Source organism: Oncorhynchus clarkii, chromosome 1, assembly GCF_045791955.1.
Source record: "Oncorhynchus clarkii lewisi isolate Uvic-CL-2024 chromosome 1, UVic_Ocla_1.0, whole genome shotgun sequence".
Classification (NCBI taxonomy): domain Eukaryota; kingdom Metazoa; phylum Chordata; class Actinopteri; order Salmoniformes; family Salmonidae; genus Oncorhynchus; species Oncorhynchus clarkii.
Genome location: NC_092147.1, coordinates 21250081 through 21270459, shown reverse-complemented (window position 1 = coordinate 21270459; position 20379 = coordinate 21250081). Strand labels below are relative to the sequence as shown.

General features: G+C 45.9%; 1 protein-coding gene across 1 annotated transcript in view; it reads right to left on the bottom strand.

Annotated features, from left to right (window-relative positions):
- Positions 1–8581: 8581 nt before the first annotated feature.
- The window catches only part of LOC139385010 (A disintegrin and metalloproteinase with thrombospondin motifs 20-like), a 153857-nt gene continuing 142059 nt past the window's right edge, over positions 8582–20379 (bottom strand). Inside the window, exons 31-38 of the mRNA XM_071130028.1 lie at positions 20205–20379; positions 19898–20027; positions 14808–14902; positions 14616–14710; positions 11716–11849; positions 10416–10507; positions 9923–10027; positions 8582–9736 (exon numbers count right to left, since the gene is read on the bottom strand). The exon at positions 20205–20379 is cut by the window's right edge and continues 29 nt beyond it. Of these exons, the coding sequence (XP_070986129.1) occupies positions 9647–9736; positions 9923–10027; positions 10416–10507; positions 11716–11849; positions 14616–14710; positions 14808–14902; positions 19898–20027; positions 20205–20379 (916 nt within the window). The 3' untranslated portion in view covers positions 8582–9646. The remainder of the gene's footprint in view (positions 9737–9922; positions 10028–10415; positions 10508–11715; positions 11850–14615; positions 14711–14807; positions 14903–19897; positions 20028–20204) is intronic.

Below are 20379 nucleotides of genomic sequence, written 5' to 3'. Positions count from 1 at the left end.
AATCAATTTTAAATTCAGACACAACAAAATGTGGAAAAGTCAAGGGGTGTGAATACTTTCCGAAGGCACTGTATATTGTATTTCATGACTTTCAGATGGCACAAGAGATGTTCCTGACTATCTTGACAGGTTTTACAAGTCAGGGTGGAATGGCTGGTATACACTTATTAAAGGTATGTCTAAACTGGTAAACCAACTGTGAAATGTTATTACAATTTTCATAGACTACTATATTGAACATCATTGACAGACTTTAGTAAGGTGAGATGGACCACTCATTGGCATATCCAATTTGAACCATAGGGTTCCAAAGGTTGAGGTCACTGAATTTCAGAATACCCAAAAGACTTTGAACAACTGATCCACTACTTAGAATATTGAAGATTGATATTTTGAGGTTGAATTTTACCTCAAAGAATTGTCTGATAAAGATGATTAATTTGTTTCACAACTGATATTGTTGATATGTTCATTATATAATAAAATAGTAGCCATATGTGCAGTGTAAATATGTATTTTTCTTTAAAAATGTATTGTTGGAGAAATTCTACAGGAAATGGCTCTGATAATTGTGATCAATGATTAAAATCGCTAAGATAATGATCTTAACATGTCTTCTGATGTTGCTCTGAGTGCTCACAACCGACAGTCACTTAGTATGCTTCTGTATGTCTAGCACATTATAAAGTGTGATAGAATATAGGCAGTCATGGTGATTCTATGAGTTATATTTTTTGTGTTGTGGATGATCTTGGAGGGTACTATGGTGTTGAAGGCTGAGCTATAGTCAATGAACATACTTCTCGTGTCTGAGCAGTTGAATTGTGACTCCATTTTGTCTGTGTACTGATATTTTGCCTGTTTGATTGCCTTATGGAGGGAATAACTACACTGTTTGTATTCAACCATATTCCCAGTCCCCTTGCCATGGTGAAATGCAGTGGTTCGTGCATTCAGTTTTGCGCGAATGATGCTATCTATTCACAGTTTTTGGTTTTGGTAGGTTTTAATAGTCACAGTGGGAACAACATCCCCTATACACTTCTTAATGAACTAGTCACCGTGTCTGTATATGTCAATATTATTCTCAGAGGCAACCCAGAATATATCCCAGTCTGCGTGATCAAAACAATCTTGAAGCATGGATTCCGAGTCGTCAGAAAAGCGCTGAATAGACCTTAGCACGGGTACTTCCTGTTTGAGTTTCTGCCTATAGGAAGGGAGTAGCAGAATGGAGACGTGATCTGATTTGCCGAAGGGAGGGCGGGGAGGGCCTTTTAGCCATCCTGTAAGGTGGAGTAACAATGGTTGAGAGTTTTTGATGTGCGGGTACTACAGTTGTTGATAGAACTTTGGTAGCGTTTTCTTCAAATTTGCTTGGTTAAAAATCCCAGCTACGATGTACTGAGAACCCAGATGGCTGTATGGAAGGGGACAGTATATCTGGAGAGCCATGATTCCGTGAAATAGAGTATGTTACAGGCCCTGATGTCTCTCTGGAAGGAGATCCTCACCCTGAGCTCGTCTACATTATTGTCCAGGGACTGAACATTAGTGAGTAAAATACTTGGAAGCGGTGGCTGGTGTGCATGCCTCCTGAGTCAAACTAGAAGACCACTCCAAATACCTATTTTCCGCCGGCGGCATGTTAAAGCAGCCTCTGGGACAAGTAAAATGCCCTGGGGGGTACGAACAAGGGATCCAATTCGGGAAAGTTGTATTTCTGGTCGTAATGCTGGTGAGTTACCGCCACTCTGATATCCAAAAGTTATTTCCAGCTGTATGTAATAACACAAAAAACACTGTGGGCTAATAATATCGGTGTGCGAGTTCATTAGAACGTGCGTTGAAGATGTCGTTCCCATAGCAACGATTAAAACATTCCCTAACCAGAAACCGTGGATTGATGGCAGCATTCGTGTGAAACTGAAAGCGCGAACCACTGCTTTTAATCAGGGCAAGGTGTCTGGTAACATGACCGAATACAAACAGTGCAGCTATTCCCTCCGCAAGGCTATCAAACAAGCTAAGCGCCAGTACAGAGACAAAGTAGAATCTCAATTCAACGGCTCAGACACAAGAGGCATGTGGCAGGGTCTACAGTCAATCACAGACTACAGGAAGAAATCCAGCCCAGTCACGGACCAGGATGTCTTGCTCCCAGGCAGACTAAATAACTTTTTTGCCCGCTTTGAGGACAATACAGTGCCACTGACACGGCCTGCAACGAAAACATGCGGTCTCTCCTTCACTGCAGCCGAGGTGAGTAAGACATTTAAACGTGTTAACCCTCGCAAGGCTGCAGGCCCAGACGGCATCCCCAGCCGCGCCCTCAGAGCATGCGCAGACCTGCTGGCTGGTGTGTTTACGGACATATTCAATCAATCCCTATACCAGTCTGCTGTTCCCACATGCTTCAAGAGGGCCACCATTGTTCCTGTTCCCAAGAAAGCTAAGGTAACTGAGCTAAACGACTACCGCCCCGTAGCACTCACATCCGTCATCATGAAGTGCTTTGAGAGACTAGTCAAGGACCATATCACCTCCACCCTACCTGACACCCTAGACCCACTCCAATTTGCTTACCGCCCAAATAGGTCCACAGACGATGCAATCTCAACCACACTGCACACTGCCCTAACCCATCTGGACAAGAGGAATACCTATGTGAGAATGCTGTTCATCGACTACAGCTCGGCATTCAACACCATAGTACCCTCCAAGCTCGTCATCAAGCTTGAGACCCTGGGTCTCGACCCCGCCCTGTGCAACTGGGTAGTGGACTTCCTGACGGGCCGCCCTCAGGTGGTGAGGGTAGGTAACAACATCTCCTCCCCGCTGATCCTCAACACTGGGGCCCCACAAGGGTGCGTTCTGAGCCCTCTCCTGTACTCCCTGTTCACCCACGACTGCGTGGCCACGCACGCCTCCAACTCAATCATCAAGTTTGCGGACGACACAACAGTGGTAGGCTTGATTACCAACAACGACGAGACGGCCTACGGGGAGGAGGTGAGGGCCCTCGGAGTGTGGTGTCAGGAAAATAACCTCACACTCAACGTCAACAAAACTAAGGAGATGATTGTGGACTTCAGGAAACAGCAGAGGGAACACCCCCCTATCCACATCGATGGAACAGTAGTGGAGAGGGTAGCAAGTTTTAAGTTCCTCGGCATACACATCACAGACAAACTGAATTGGTCCACTCACACAGACAGCATCGTGAAGAAGGCGCAGCAGCGCCTCTTCAACCTCAGGAGGCTGGAGAAATTCGGCTTGTCACCAAAAGCACTCACAAACTTCTACAGATGCACAATCGAGAGCATCCTGGCGGGCTGTATCACCGCCTGGTATGGCAACTGCACCGCCCTCAACCGTAAGGCTCTCCAGAGGGTAGTGAGGTCTGCACAACGCATCACCGGGGGCAAACTACCTGCCCTCCAGGACACCTACACCACCCGATGTCACAGGAAGGCCATAAAGATCATCAAGGACATCAACCACCCGAGCCACTGCCTGTTCATCCCGCTATCATCCAGAAGGCGAGGTCAGTACAGGTGCATCAAAGCTGGGACCGAGAGACTGAAAAACAGCTTCTATCTCAAGGCCATCAGACTGTTAAACAGCCACCACTAACACTGAGTGGCTGCTGCCAACACACTGACACTGACTCAACTCCAGCCACTTTAATAATGGGAATTGATGGGAAATGATGTAAATATATCACTAGCCACTTTAAACAATGCTACCTTATATAATGTTACTTACCCTACATTATTCATCTCATATGCATACGTATATACTGTACTCTATATCATCGACTGTATCCTTATGTAATACATGTATCACTAGCCACTTTAAACTATGCCACTTTGTTTACATACTCATCTCATTTGTACATACTGTACTCGATACCATCTACTGTATCTTGCCTATGCTGCTCTGTACCATCACTCATTCATATATCCTTATGTACATATTCTTTATCCCCTTACACTGTGTACAAGACAGTAGTTTTGGAATTGTTAGTTAGATTACTTGTTATTACTGCATTGTCGGAACTAGAAGCACAAGCATTTCGCTACACTCGCATTAACATCTGCTAACCATGTGTATGTGACAAACAAAATTTGATTTGATTTGAAATAATATACAAAAAACAAAATACTGCAAAGTTGCTTAGGAGCTAGAAGTGGAGCTGCCATGTCTGTTTTTGACCTACACCTATATCTAACCCTTTACCCTTTGTTGTATGGACTTGTTAACAACTACATGCTGTTGTGTCAAAAGAAATTACTGCACAAAAAAAGAAAGACGCCAGTGACACTGTACCACCAACAGAGGGCAGTGTTTAGCCAAATCTTTCATGAACCAGGGGCCAATGTGATTTGATCAGATTAGAAGTTTTTATACAGGCCTTATTTTATGATAATGCTGTGGTTTTGCTTTAGCGTTATATTAACCTATTAGCTTACCTGTAGGCTATTTTGGGCTACAGCGAGCATCCATGTAGATAGCAAGAAATACTCACAGGAGGCATACGAACCCCACACAACGACATATTGTAGTAAATGGCACGAATCTCAGGTTCGATGCCCACTGTCGGTTGTACAGTGTAGAGCTCTACCTACAGCACTGCGGGACATTATTGACCGCTATGCAGAGCCATATGGGAACCATTTTCACATCATACAACCAGAGATTTAACTCCACAACGGACCAGATACGGATGTGTGACCTATAACTGTAACAACAACTTTGACTGTTACTGCATGTAGCCCTACAGTACTGCATTTTGTTATTTAACCACTGCACTAAATTATGAATGCAGGGGAAGATCTTTCCATTGTTTACAGTACAAATACTTAGTGGAAACATTTGCAATGTATTTGTTTACACTATAAAAACCCATCCAAGCATTGATCATGGGTTTGAAGAACAGACCCACAGTAAAACCGATTATTGCGCATTAAAAGTCATGGGGTAATGGAATGCAGAGTGAACAACAAGCCAGGCCGCTCCTTTAACTATTATGTTTTTCATGGCTGACATCAATCATTAGTTGCTTTTATAGGGATCATTCATCAGTGCTGGTCTGTTTTTTAGGGATGTCTGGTTTCTCTGAGCAAAGAGCTGAGGAGCCCAACACATCTCATCTGCCATCTCTCTCTCTAGACAGAAGACTCCATGTGGACTTCAGCACAGCTTGGCTTCCCTGGTAAACTGCTTTTGGGGAGTTTTTGTTGTGATACAACCCGCACTCTTCCAAATCATGAGATTAACTTTTTGTGGAACCAAGTTCGTTTTTTTCATTTCCCTCTCCACTCTGCTGAGACAGAATCAAAGTAGTTATTCAGGGATTACGGTATCTGGTTTCATTTCATGTACAAAGCTATCCCTGGTGCAATGAGCCTTGCAAAAGTTCCTCACCCATAAACAGCTCGCCTCGCTAAAGTACCATTATCAAGTTCTTTTCAGTGACATCATTTTTGGGAATTACGCTTTTTTAGTCAGGTTTTCAAAGAGAATTGGAAAACGGACCTCACTTTCTGATTTGACAGAGCATTTTGGTGACTCATTGGTAGGTTGACAGCCCCAGATGCAGAGTCCACACTGTGTGCCTGCCTGGTGTAGTGAGAAACTACAGCCAAAGGATTTGCTGTGTTTATGCGTCCAAGTGAAATTGAACAAGTCATGTTGTGGAAAGGCAATCTGCACCAATAAGTGAATCCACATGGACCCACAAGCCAGCTAGCACAGCCACCTAACCAGCTCTGACTCTCTGCCATTCACGTCTAACCAAAGGCCTCCTCTGTTGAAGCACGCACCAGCATTGATGTGTTCCTTTACCCTTTCCAACCATTCACACTATAGCAAAATGAAGAGCGATTTCTACTCACAACATTTACTGTAATATGGAAGCATTCAAACACACACCAATCAATTGAAAAGTATTACAATATTTAATTACTGCTTATTATACAGTGTTAGTATAGTAGCAAAACCTACGATGTTGATACAATTAAAATGAATGACCATAGCACCAGAATCGTTCATTTTCATACTGTAGGTACATATGATTCTTAAAAACATCTTTGGATAATACATAGCAAACAAGCACCTTGTTCAATTCAATGCCCATGTCGTCGAGACACAGTTTACACTTCAAGTATGAATATAAAAAATACACACATATCATCAGTTACAAATCTTAACTGTTATTTAAAAAAAGAAATAAACAGGATTACCCTTCTACAAAATGTATGGCACATAGTGCATCAAGTATTTTTAACATTTCTGATACAGACCTCATCATAGTACAATTGCCTATCAAACAAGAATGATAGACAAAGGTTTTCTAGCTGCATTATCTGACAAAAGTTATATTCTGCATCTATGAAACTTTGGTTAAAGCTTAACATCGGAGTACCAGCATGGCAGGGTTGCCAAAACCCAGTTATAGTGGTCACAGTGACCACTATATGATGATAGGGTTCCTTCAGGCAGGTTTCCTTATGTAGTTCAGCATATATCTGGCAACCCTCCAGCTTGGTGGTCAGCTACATTAATAAGAGGACCATGATATTTTATGCAAAGCATTTTGGGCATTATGCTGTAATAAGTAGTTATTTTACATTTACAGGCATGAAGGCCGAACGTATTCATTCAAAGGGTGTCGAGGTTGTGCTACAGTTAATGTCAGTTCCAATGCCACTATTATGTTCCATCTCAAAATTAGAGGTCATTTCAGTAGTTATAAAAGCACCATTCAAAGATCCTCTTTCAAGTTGGTGGTTACTTACACACACTACAATCTGTAATACCTTTTCAGCATCAAACAGTAAACCAAACAATGGCTTCTCGGCTATTAGTATTCTAATGTATCATTACATATCATTACAGAATAAATATGGTCAAACGTAAATATTTTGCAATATAATGAAATTCTTCTCATGAGAATCGATTCTTGTGAGAGGTAGGGTCACATGCACCTATAGGACCTAGAAGAGACATGATCTGGAAAACAATATCACAAATGTACTGAGACAAACTAGCTACTGACTGGAGATGAGAGCTTGACCTTGACTTAACACCTCTTACATGATGTAGACAACAGTTGCCACGATATTAATGAATTAAATATATATATAAAAAACTGTTTTCCAGGTCACAACGCCAATGATTTAGTGTCTATTTGGTTGTCTCTCTATGACCTGCTAGATAAATCATTCTAATTACATGTCAGTCAGACAGTAGTCAGTAAGTCATTGGGCTCTGAAGAGTTTTCAGTAGTATTACATTATTATTATTACACAACAGAACAGTGAGGATGAATCTGTGATGCAGGACTCCTCACCTACGACCTTTGACGTTTGAGATAAGGCAAGTCTGGGTGACCATTAGTAGAAGAATACACAACAACAGTTGGACACAAAGCCTAGCTAACTGATTGGCGAATGATTCTTTCCCGAAAAACCCATGTCTGGCGCAACTTTCGTTTTAGAAGCGGTGGGGACATACAGTGCCTTGCAAAAGTATTCGGCCCCCTTGAACTTTGCGACCTTTTGCCACATTTCAGGCTTCAAACATAAAGATATAAAACTGTATTTTTTTGTGAAGAATCAACAACAAGTGGGACACAATCATGAAGTGGAACGACATTTATTGGATATTTCAAACTTTTTTGGAATGGTCCAATCGAGTCCAGACCTGAATCCAATCGAGAATCTGTGGAAAGAACTGAAAACTGCTGTTCACAAATGCTCTCCATCCAACCTCACTGAGCTCGAGCTGTTTTGCAAGGAGGAATGGGAAAAAATGTCAGTCTCTCGATGTGCAAAACTGATAGAGATATACCCCAAGCAGGGGTATGCAGCTTATCGCAGCAAAAGGTGGCGCTACAAAGTATTAACTTAAGGGGGCTGAATAATTTTGCACGCCCAATTTTTCAGTTTTTGATTTGTTAAAAAAGTTTGAAATATCCAATAAATGTCGTTCCACTTCATGATTGTGTCCCACTTGTTGTTGATTCTTCACAAAAAAATACAGTTTTATATCTTTATGTTTGAAGCCTGAAATGTGGCAAAAGGTCGCAAAGTTCAAGGGGGCCGAATACTTTCGCAAGGCACTGTAATTTAAAATGTTTATTCTGTCGGATAAACACTCCAAACAGCCTACCCAACCACTCGGAGTCGTCTGCATGGTCCTAAAGCACACGATTGCCTCGTTTTGTATCACATTCCAATGATAAAACTGGACAAAATGCAATTTCAGAATGTGGGAGGGACATGTCCCCCCATCCCCAGTGAAAGTTGCGCCCCTGTCTGGACGTATATTCTGATCTGGAGAATTCTCCTTCCTTGATCTTTGTAACATTTTTAAGCTATATAATTTATATAATTTGGGGTTATTACGAATCTAATCTAATCACAACAAAAACATAATTTATCAGAACATTTTTGCAGGAATTCATAATTACCCTTGTTCCATACCACTATAAGTTAATAAAATTTAAATATTTATTGAGATGTTCCATTTACCCAACAAAAAGTTGTCTTGCTGACTGTATAATTACAAAAAGTTGTCTTGCTGACTGTATATTTACTAACGTAAATAGTTGTACCAGTTCTATAATGACTAATTCATGTTTCCTTTCAGAGTTCCATAAGAACATTTTACCCTTATGAGATGAGTAAGCTCTTACTAGAAACCATGAGAGGATTCTTCCCTTAGCTCTGTACTGTGCATCCGTGTTGCTACTTCCCGCCCCAAAATATGATTGTGTCCCTTTATGCGAGACTCTACAATGCTGGAATATGTGAGATTGTCTGACAGTCTGCTTTTGATATTCCAATGCACAGAGGTATTTGGTTACCATTACAATTACAAACACTAGTGAGGTCAGACGTAACAGACAGAGCTCATCTTCAGAGTCATTAGTTCTGCTGAAGGACCCTTTATAGCTATAAATATCTATCTTGAAGAAGAGAGAGACTGTTTGCACATGCTTGGATTTAAATCAACGATATTCGAGTGATAGGCTGTTTTAAAACTCTGCAGCTGCAATAATAAAAACAAATCTTTACAATTACAAAATATGATGACTCCCGAAAGCACAATGGTGATATGTAAATTAGATGGGTATTCGGTCCTTATATTACTGTAGAATAGGCTATGCTGCAGAAAATGTAGGCCTACCTATAACAAGAAAAAAAGTTATGATGAGATGATAGGTCTACACGCATTGTGAACTGCACTCCATACTGAGATGGGCTGTTTGTCCCTACCATGAGCATTGATGATTGATCATGCAGAGAGCAGAGAGAAGGCTGTAGAGAAACCAGATTTAGACATCGCATATAATTAACAGTTCCATTGATATAAATAATTGATTATAATTTACCGGTTTCTCACAGTTATTTTTCCAGGGAAAAGGGAGTGCTTTTGGGCAGTAAATCTTGGTAACTAGGTTCCTGTCATTAAACCCTAGTGATGAAGGGAGGAAAGGGATGGCAACCTTCACAAATTAAGTGCATTGGATCCCCAGACGCTCTGGTTTCACTTCCTGGTCTGATGTTGGGAGAACGTCGAGAGCCCACTGGGAGACCCTTGGGAGATGGTTGGGTTAGGGTTTTGTCCCTGAACATCACTGGACATAAACCAGCAGGCCGTTGTGAGGCTGGGGAATGCACTTCCCACAGAACCCACCACAGCGACCATAGATTCTTGCCCCATCCTATAGACAGAGGGAGAAATAAGAATGAAATGGAGTGGGACAGGACAAATAACTTTCCATAAAGTAATAGGATTTTATTAATGCTACTAGAAATTCCTAGACTAGAATCATAACAGGTGACAGTTCAGATTACAGGAGGGTTTAGAGTAGTTATTCAGAACACCAGAATCCTAGAGTCCTCCTTACCTCTGATCTGTGGACTTTGACAGAGACATAGTTGCCCTGTGAGGTCCACTTGGTTGCCTCAGCCACCTTCAGACCAGTCCCTATGAGGTTGATGCTAAACTGGCCCTGTGGAAGAACACCACAGTGATTACAATAGACCTCAAACCAACTTCTCTTGAACAAACTGAAATTGTTTTAAAGTGGACCTGATCAGGATTCAAATACATTCAATTAGTCTGTATCTCATTTCCATTCCAGGGGCTGACAACGAAAGCAGCATCACGGTTCAGTGGACAGACACACTGAGCTACACTGGATGGTTAAGTGTGATTATGTGGTTACTCCACTGGTGGAAACTGGGAACACGTACGGTTTGACTCCAGTTAACAGACTGGACATGTCAGGTCAATAAAACCCATTCAGGAAAGGTTGGCTCAAGGCCCCCATCAAAACATACAGGCATACAGATTAAAGTCAATAAATTACAGACTCAAAAATGGTCTCTGTTTCCTACCTGAGGACACTTGGCAGCACTGTAGCAGTCTCCTGCTGTGGCGAAGGGGACGGGACGACCAAACAGGGTCTGAGAAAACTTCAGGTCTGTGGCTGATACATAACACCGAGACACAGAGCATATGGTTAAATCAATACACGATCAATAGGCAGACACAGAGCATATGGTTAAATCAATACACGATCAATAGGCAGACACAGAGCATATGGTTAAATCAATACACAATCAATAGGCAGACACAGAGCATATGGTTAAATCAATACACGATCAATAGGCAGACAAAGAGCATATGAAGGTTACAATCAATACCCAGAGTCATGATTTCCAGTAAAAGACAAGGCGCTCTAAGCAACTGCCCTGGCCTAAAGCACATCAGAGGTTAAACCACATGACATTTAAGATGAGCTTAGTTACTCTGGTCTTTCTACTGCATTGTCCCACATGATGACCATGACCAGTGCTCCTCTGTCTTCCTCTGTCTCTCTCTCTCTCTCTGTCTCACTCACTCTCTCGCTGTCTCTCTCTTCCTCTCTCTCTTTTTGTCTCTATCTGAAATGGCGGTAAAGTTCATGAGAAACGCATTGCACAGCTAGAGCAGTTCATAATCCTCTCTTCATCTTGAAACCATTATTAAAGTCAAGCCGCCCAAAATCTAAATGAGTTCCATGCAGTGGGAGGGGAGGGCCTTGTGTGCTGGGAACATGTGCTGTCAGGACCAGAGTAGACAGGGGATGGGATGGGAAGATGACTACATGTGTTCTGGGCTCCCTCCTCCTAGCTGCACACAGATATAAATACCACCAATCCGGACCATGCCACATGTGCACTAATCTAAAACATGTTCAGGGACAACTGGAGAGGTGTGGCTGGATGTCGTAATGGGCAGAGAAATATCGCTGGAGATGTTGCATGTGTGTGTGTGTGTGTGCGAGAGAGCATGAGCGAGGGAGTATGCATGTGTGGGTCAGAGAACGCAAGATATTTTGTGTGTTTACAAGCATTTGTGTGCATATGAGTATGCCTGTGTGTTACCATGTGTCTGTGTAAGTGTGTGTCTCAAGGTGCCCATGCGTTGTCAACTCTATGCCAGTGATCTGAACAAGGCCTGTTGAAAGGCATTATCATGATTTCTGTGCTGAGTCTGAGGGTGTGGCGAAAGGCTGTGAAAATTGTATTCGGTGAGCGAATCCGTTTTTTGTGAGGTGGGCGAGAGGATCGGGCTGTGTGCAGGGGTAAAACAACATGGATGTGTGGTCTTATTGTAGTGGAGTGGTCAGTCAATCACATGGTCATTACTCACTCATTATCCTCAGTGAGATGATGTCCAGACGGACCTTATGGAAGAGAGTGTATCCCGCTGCAGAGTAATCGTTCCTGCAGTCACAGTCCTGCCTTCTGCTGTCGTTGTAGGGGCAATCAAAAGGATTCAGCAACCTAGACATAAAAAATTAGGTTTCAGATATATACCTACTCCCGCTCCCTCTCTCCAGCACTCGACGTCGCCGGTCTACTAACCACCGGTCCTGGCAACGCACATTACGCACACCTGGCAACCATCATTACGCACACCTGCTCCCCATTGTTATGCATACCTGGACTGCATTACCTTGATTACTTCCCCTTTATTTAGCCGTCAGTAGCCTCAGTCTTCAGGAAGTATTGGTTTTGTTCACGTTCAGTACGCTTCTTCTGTTTTGTTTATCTGCTTATTCTCATTATTAAACTCACCTTCTGCATTTGCTTCATGACTCCTAGCATATGCGTTACAGAATACTGCCTCTGAAAAAATGGAAGCAGCAGAAGATAACCCCATCTTCATGATGGTTGAGGAACAGGGTCATCTACTCCACCAACACCCCGACCAACTGGCTCTACTGGGTACAACCATGAAAGAGATCCTCCCCGTTCTTCAACGCATCAACACCACCAGCGAGGTTCTCCATACCTTTGATGGAGGGCCTCCTACCACGGGTTGTCACAGTGAGCCAGTCCCCAGCCTTCCGCCCTGCCCGACGGTCCCTTCCGGAGAACTATGACGGTACTCCATCGAGATGCCTTGGCTTTCTTCTCCAGTGCTCCCTCTTTTGCCTATCAGACAGGAGCCCCCACCATCGAGAGGACCAAGGTTACCACAGTCATTTCCCTGCTGACCGGACAGGCGTTGCAGTGGGCTACGGCCATCTGGGAGAGAGGGGGAGCTGGATTCCTATGAGAGGTTCATGGCTCTGTTCAGGGCGGATTTCGACCATCCTCCAAAGAGCAGAGAGGGATGTGAGTGACTTTTCCAACTCCTGCAGGGTGCCCAGACTGCTGTGGAGTACGCCCTCACCTTTGGATTGTGGCAGCCTCCAGCGGATGGGATGAGCCGGTGGTCCGCACTCTATTCCACAGTGGTCTGTGCGAGGAGGTCCAGACGGAGTTGGCATGTCGGGATGACAACATATCCTTGGACGCTCTCATCGCGATGGCCATCCGTCTGGATAACCTTCTTCGGGAGCGGTGGTGTCCACCTCACCTCCCTCCTTTGGCTGTGCTGAGGCACAGCCTGAACCCATGGAGGTAGGGGCCTGCGGCAGAGAGGCGTTGCTGTAGACATCTGGGCCTCTGTCCCTATTGAAGCCAAGAGGGGCACCAGCTTTAGCGGTGTCTGGTGCGTCCCAACCCGGGGTCCACTAGAGCAGATGGGGTGGCCCTGTGACCTTCCATCTCCCAGGGTAGGCATAAGTATTCCATTATCATCTTTTTCCGCCAAACCCTTTCTGGTTCCCATTTCACTGGCTGGCTGACCCTCAAGGTGCCGCTGGGAATTTCATCGACCAGGCCCTTGCCTCCTCCCTGAACTTAACTTCATACCCGCTCTCCTCTCCTTTTCCTGTCCAAGCCCTGGATACGCGACCATTGGGATCCGGACCAATTACGCACATCCAAGCCCCCGCCACCCTGACCGTGGGACCCATGCACCAGGAAAGCCTTCTCTTCCTCACCACCACCGCACCTGTACACAAAGTTATCCTTGGCCTCCTGTTGCTCCAACAACATAACCCCACCATTTCCTGTTTGAGGATGAGAATCACTGCCTGGGGACCAGGATGCCAGAGGACCTGCTTTCCTGCACCCTGTGGTTCCACTTTGGTGGAGGGTCCTGTGAGTGACTTCCAGCCTATCAATCTGTCTTCCCGAATCGTTGGCCCCTTGTGTTGGGACGTAGATGTGGACATCCGCCAGGCTCTGGAGAGGGAACCCGCTCCTGCTACCTGCCCTCCAAAACGCATCTATGTCTCCACAGGGGTGAGAGATCGGATGTTGACCTGGGCACACATATCCCTCGCCGCTGGACACCCAGGTATCACACACACCATCCAATCCCTCTCTTTGATAAATACTGGTGGCCCACCTTGGCGCAGGACGTCGCCCACTATGTCAACTCATGCACCGAATGTATCAAATCCAAATCTCTCCGGCACGCTCCAGCAGGTAAACTATTTCCCCTTCCTGTGCCTCAGCGGCCTTGGTCAAATCTGTCCATAGACTTTGTAAGTGATATCTTTCTTTCTGATGGGTTTTACCACTATTAAGCCTTTGTTGACAGATTCTCTACATCCTACCGTCTTATCCCTCTCTGGTCTACCTACTGCTCTCCAGGTCGCTGAGGCACTAATCCAGCAGGTCTTCCGGGACTATGGCTTTCCAGAGGACAAAGTTTCCGAACGTGGTCCCCAATTCACGTCGCGGGTCTGAAAAGCCTTCATGGATAAGCTGGGTGCCACGGTCAGCCTCACATTCAGGTTCCAGCCTCAGTCCAACGGGAAGATGGGGAGTTTCCGCCAGGACCGGCAGGGGTAGTGGGCCTGGTTCATTTCCTGGGTAGAATACACCCAGAACTCACTTCGTCACTCACACACACACTCCTCCCCCGTGTTTCATCCTGGTGATCGTGTCTGGCTCTCCACCAGGAACCTCTCATTTCCCCTCTGGTTATGCTCACGTTCAGTACGCTTATTCTGTTTTGTTTATCTGCTTATTATCATTATACAACTCACCTTCTGCACCTGCTTCCTGACTCCTAGCATATATGTTACAATACATTGCTTACATGTAATGACTTTTTGAATTAATGTTAATTTAGAATCATATACAGTATTATAGTGTATTCTGTCCATAAACAGAAAATGAATTAAGCACAATGAGCAATGAGCACACCTGTATCCATAGACCTCCGAGTAGTTGTCTGTCTGACCACTCCGCAGCGTAACATATTCCTTAGGGAAATCAGTCTGCATCTCAGCACAGTAGATCTAGGAAGAAACACATTGAGACAACAATTGCTGAATCCTGGCCTGGAAATGATTAATGATGAAGTGATGGTCAGTGATTCTGACAGAGAGCACACACCTGTAGAATCCTGGACTTGACTTTCAGGTAGTACTCCCCATCCATCCTCACCCCCTGTATCATCTGGACCTCTCTGCAGGATGTCAACAACTGACCTATAATCAGAAATAAGACGGAGCACCTTTAGGGCTGGATTCAATCCGTATCACCAAAGCGTCGTAGAAGTTCAGCACTATAGCTCGTTTGAAATCTAAAGGCAATGTTCCTGTATTCGCGGGGACTGCATTCACGGTATGTCGGTATGTCTTCGGCTCAATCGGAAATTACCTTCACATTTGAATTAGGATCTTCTGCAATACTTCTGCAAAAAGGATTGAATCCAGTCCTTAGTGTTACAGTTTTATAGGATGGTACTGGACTGTATGTAGGTTAGTTTCAACATAACAAGACATCGCAAATGTACATGATCTACCATATATTTTTTCAGTAGAAATTTACAGATATTTTAAGATTATTTTAAAGGGGCAGTGCACTCAAAAACATCATTCATATATATATATTGTCACATTCGTTATAAAGATGAGACCAAGGCGCAGCGTGAGTAGAGTTCCACATGTTTTTAATAAAACCGAAACTCAGCCAAACAAAACAAACAAGCACAAACGAAACGTGAAGCTATACGAATAGTGCAGACAGGCAACTAAACATTGAACAAGATCCCACAAACACCAAAGGGAAATGGCTACTTAAATATGATCCCCAATCAGAGACAACAATAAACAGCTGCCTCTGATTGGGAACCATATTAGGCCACCATAGACATACAAATCACCTAGACCTACAAAAACCCTAGACATCCAAAAACCCTAGACAATGCAAAACTGGCGTACCCACCCTAGTCACACCCTGACCTAAACAAAATATATCGAAAACAGAGATATCTCAGGTCAGGGCGTGACAGTACCCCCCCCCCCCCCCCCCCCCCCCCCCCCCCAAATGTGCGGACTCCTGGCCGCAAACCTGAACCTATAGGGGAGGGTCCGGGTGGGCATCTACCCTCGGTGGCAGCTCCGGTTCTGGACGCAGCCCCCCCTCTTTACTCTGATCCCTCCGCCTTTGTAGAACCGGACCGTGGATCTTCGCCGGAGGCCCCGGACTGGGAACCGTCGCCGGAGGCCCCGGACTGGGAACTGTAGCCGGAGACCCCGGACTGGGAACCGTCACCGAAGACACCGGACTGAGGTCCGTCGGCGGAGGTTCTGGACTGTGGACCGTCGGTGGAGGTTCCGGACTGTAGACCGTCGGTGGAGGTTCCGGACTGTAGACCGTCGGTGGAGGTTCCGGACTGTGGACCGTCGGTGGAGGTCCCGGACTGTGGACCGTCGGTGGAGGTTCCGGACTGTGGACCGTCGTTGGAGGTTCCGGACTGTGGCCCGTCGTTGGAGGTTCCGGACTGTGGCCCGTCGTTGGAGGTTCCGGACTGTGGACCGTCGGTGTAGGTTCCGGACTGTGGCCCATTGTTGGAGGTTCCGGACTGTGAAACGTTGCCGGAAACTCTGCACTGGGAACTGTCGCCGGAAGCTCTGGACTGGGAACTGTCGCCGGAAGCTCTGGACTGTGGAGGCGCACTGGAGGTCTGATGCGTGGGACCGGTACTGGTGGTACCGGGCTGATGACACGCACCTCAGGGCGAGTGCGGGGAGGAGGCACAGTACGTACTGGATTGTGGAGGCGCACTGGAGACCTGATGTGTGGGACCGGTGGCACCGGGCCGATGACACGCACCTCAGGGCGGGTGCGGAGAGGAGGCACAGGACGTACTGGACTGTGGAGGTACACTGGAGGTCTGGTATGTGGTGCCGGCACTGGTGGTACCGGGCTGGTGACACGCACCTCAGGGCGCACTGGAGATCTGGAGCGTAAGAGCTGGCTGGATGCTCACTTGAGTCCGGCAAGTGCGGGGCGCTAGCACAGGACGCACTGGGCTGTACAGACGCACCGGAGACACAGTACGCAGAGCCGGTGCAGGATATCCTGGTCCAAGGAGGTGTACTGGAGACCAGGAGCGCTGAGCCGGTCTCCAGTCGGACGCCAATTCTAGCCCGGCAAATGCGAGGAGCTGGAATAGAGCACACTGGGCTATGAATGCGAACTGGAGACACTGTGTGCATCACTGCGTAACACGGTGTCTGACCAGTCACACGCTCCCCAAGGTAAGCACGAGCAGTTGGCTCAGGTCTCCAACCTGACTCAGCCAACCTCCCCGTGTGCCCCTCCCAACATATTTTGGGGGTTGCCTCTCGTGCTTGCCTCGTTTGTATAACTCCTCATAACGTCGTCGTTCCGCCTTCGGCTGCCTCGATTTCTTCCTTCGGACGGCGATACTCCCCCGCCTGCATCCAGGATCTCTTCCCAGGTCCATTCCTCCTGAACACGCTGCTTGGTCCTTTGTTGGTGGGATCTTCTGTCACGTTCGTTATAAAGATGAGACCAAGGCGCAGAGTGAGTAGAGTTCCACATGTTTTTAATAAAACCGAAACTCAGCAAAACAAAACAAACAAGCACAAACGAAAAGTGAAGCTATAGGAATAGTGAAGACAGGCAACTAAACATAGGACAAGATCCAACAAACACCAAAGGGAAATGGCTACCTAAATAAAATTCCCAATCAGAGACAACGATAAACAGCTGCCTCTGATTGGTAACCATATCAGGCCACCATAGACATACAGATCACCTAGACAAATAAAACCCTAGACAATACAAAACTAGCGTACCCACCCTAGTCACACCCTGACCTGATATACACACTGCTCAAAAAAATAAAGGGAACACTTAAACAACACAATGTAACTCCAAGTCAATCACACTTCTGTGAAATCAAACTGTCCACTTATGAAGCAACACTGATTGACAATACATTTCACATGCTGTTGTGCAAATGGAATAGACAACAGGTGGAAATTATAGGCAATTAGCAAGACACCCCCAATAAAGGAGTGGTTCTGCAGGTGGGGACCACAGACCACTTCTCAGTTCCTATGCTTCCTGGCTGATGTTTTGGTCACTTTTGAATGCTGGCGGTGCTTTCACTCTAGTGGTAGCATGAGACGGAGTCTACAACCCACACAAGTGGCTCAGGTAGTGCAGCTCATCCAGGATGGAACATCAATGCGAGCTGTGGCAAGAAGGTTTGCTGTGTCTGTCAGCGTAGTGTCCAGAGCATGGAGGCGCTACCAGGAGACAGGCCAGTACATCAGGAGAGGAGGAGGCCGTAGGAGGGCAACAACCCAGCAGCAGGACGGCTACCTCCGCCTTTGTGCAAGGAGGAGCACTGCCAGAGCCGTGCAAAATGACCTCCAGAAGGCCACAAATGTGCATGTGTCTGCTCAAACGGCCAGAAACAGACTCCATGAGGGGGTGGTATGAGGGACCGAAGTCCACAGGTGGGTGTTGAGCTTACAGCCCAACACCGTGCAGGACGTTTGGCATTTGCCAGAGAACACCAAGATTGGCAAATTCGCCACTGGCGCCCTGTGCTCTTCACAGATGAAAGCAGGTTCACACTGAGCACGTGACAGACGTGACAGAGTCTGGAGACGATGTGGAGAACGTTCTCCTGTCTATATAAGGTCCCACAGTTGACAGTTGACAGTGCATGTCAGAGCAAAAACCAAGCCATGGGGTCGAAGGAATTGCTCCGAGACAGGATTGTGTCAAGGCACAGATCTGTGGCAGCGATTACCACCTCAAGTCTTTTTGGGTATGATGCTACAAGATTGGCACACCTGTCATTGTAAAAAAGAATTTGTTCTTAACTGACTTGCCTAGTTAAATAAAGGTTAAATCTAAAAATAAATTGGGAGTTTCTTCCATTCTTCTCTGCAGATCCTCTCAATTCTGTCAGGTTGGATGGGGAGCATTGCTGCACAGCTATTTGCAAGTCTCTCCAGAGATAATCGATCGGGTTCAAGTCCTGGATCTTGCTGAGCAACTCAAGGACATTCAGAGACTTGTCCCAAAGCCACTCCTGCTGTATTATCTGTGTGCTTATGGTCGTTGTCCTGTTGGAAGGTGAACCTTCACCCCAGTCTGAGGTCCTGAGCACTCTGGAGCAGGTTTTCATCAAGGATCTCTCTGACTAGTCTCCCAGTCCCTGCCAAAGAAAAACATCCCCACAGCATGATGCTGCCACCACCATGCTTCAACGTAGGGATGGTGCCAGGTTTCCTCCAGATGTGACGCTTGGCAATCAGGCCAAATAGTTAAATCATGGTTTCATCAGACCAGAGAATCTTGTTTCTCATGGTTTGAGAGTCCTTTAGGTGTCTTTGGCAAACTCCAAGCGGGCCGTCATGTGCCTTTTACTGAGGAGTGGCTTCCATCTGGCCACTCTACCATAAAGGCCACATTGGTGGAGTGCTGCAGAGACAGTTGTCCTTCTGGAAGTTTCTCCCATCTCCATAGAGGAACTTTGGAGCTCTGTCAGAGTGACCATCGGGTTCTTTGTCCCCTCCCAGACCAAGGCCCTTTTCCCCCCGATTGCTCAGTTCGGCCGGGCAGCCAGCTCTAGGAAGAGTCTTGGTGGTTCCAAGCTTTTTCCATTTAAGTGTTATGGAGGCCACTCTCTACTTGGGGCCCTTCAATGCTGCAGACATTTTTTGGTAGCCTTCCACAGATCTGTGCCCTGACACAATCCTGTCTCGGAGCAATTCCTTCGACCCCATGGCTTGGTTTTTGCTCTGACATGCACTGTCAACTGTGGGACCTTATATAGACAGGTGTGCGCCTTTCCAAATCATGTCCAAACAATTTAATTTACCACATGTGGACTTCAAACAAGTTGTAGAGACATCTTAAGGATGATCAATGGAAACAGGATGCACCTGAGCTCAGTTTCGAGTCTCATAGCAAAGGGTCTGAATACTTATGTAAATAAGGTATTTATTTTCATTTGCAAAAATGTCTAAAAACTTGTTTTTGCTTTGTCATTATGGGGTATTGTGTGTAGATTGATGAGGCAAAAGTTTATTTAATCATTTTTAGAATAAGGCTGTAACGAAACGAAATGTGGAAAAAGTCAATAGGGCTGAATACTTTCCGAATGCACTGTATGTAGTAGTAGTAGTAGTGGTATTGTAGAGACTCACACTCTCTCTCGCGACAGGTGGCCTGTGACTCGGGCCTCTCGGCTGGACGGCAGTGTTTGGACAGTTGGCCTTTAGAGAACAGACACTCTACCCTGCGCTCCATTACCCCCGCTCCACACGTCTGGGAGCACTGCGGAGCACATAAAGGACATCAACACAGTGAATTACATGGAAACTACTGACATATTACATACTCAATTTACAAAACATATATGTTGTTTCAATACCATTATCTGATACCATTTACCATCCCTCTCTCTTTCTCTCCATCCCTCTCTTTCTCTCTCTCAAACACACTGAAACACACCTTGCTCCATGGGCCAACTTTCCAGTAGGCAGCTTGTGGGCAGTCCCAAAGGAGGCACTGCCTGGTGCTAGGTGGGGGAGGCTCTGGACAGTGAGGGCGGGACAGGGCAGAGGACTGGGCATCATAAGGGTGCAGGGTGGAGGAGGGCTTCATGGAGCAGGACACTATACGCTGC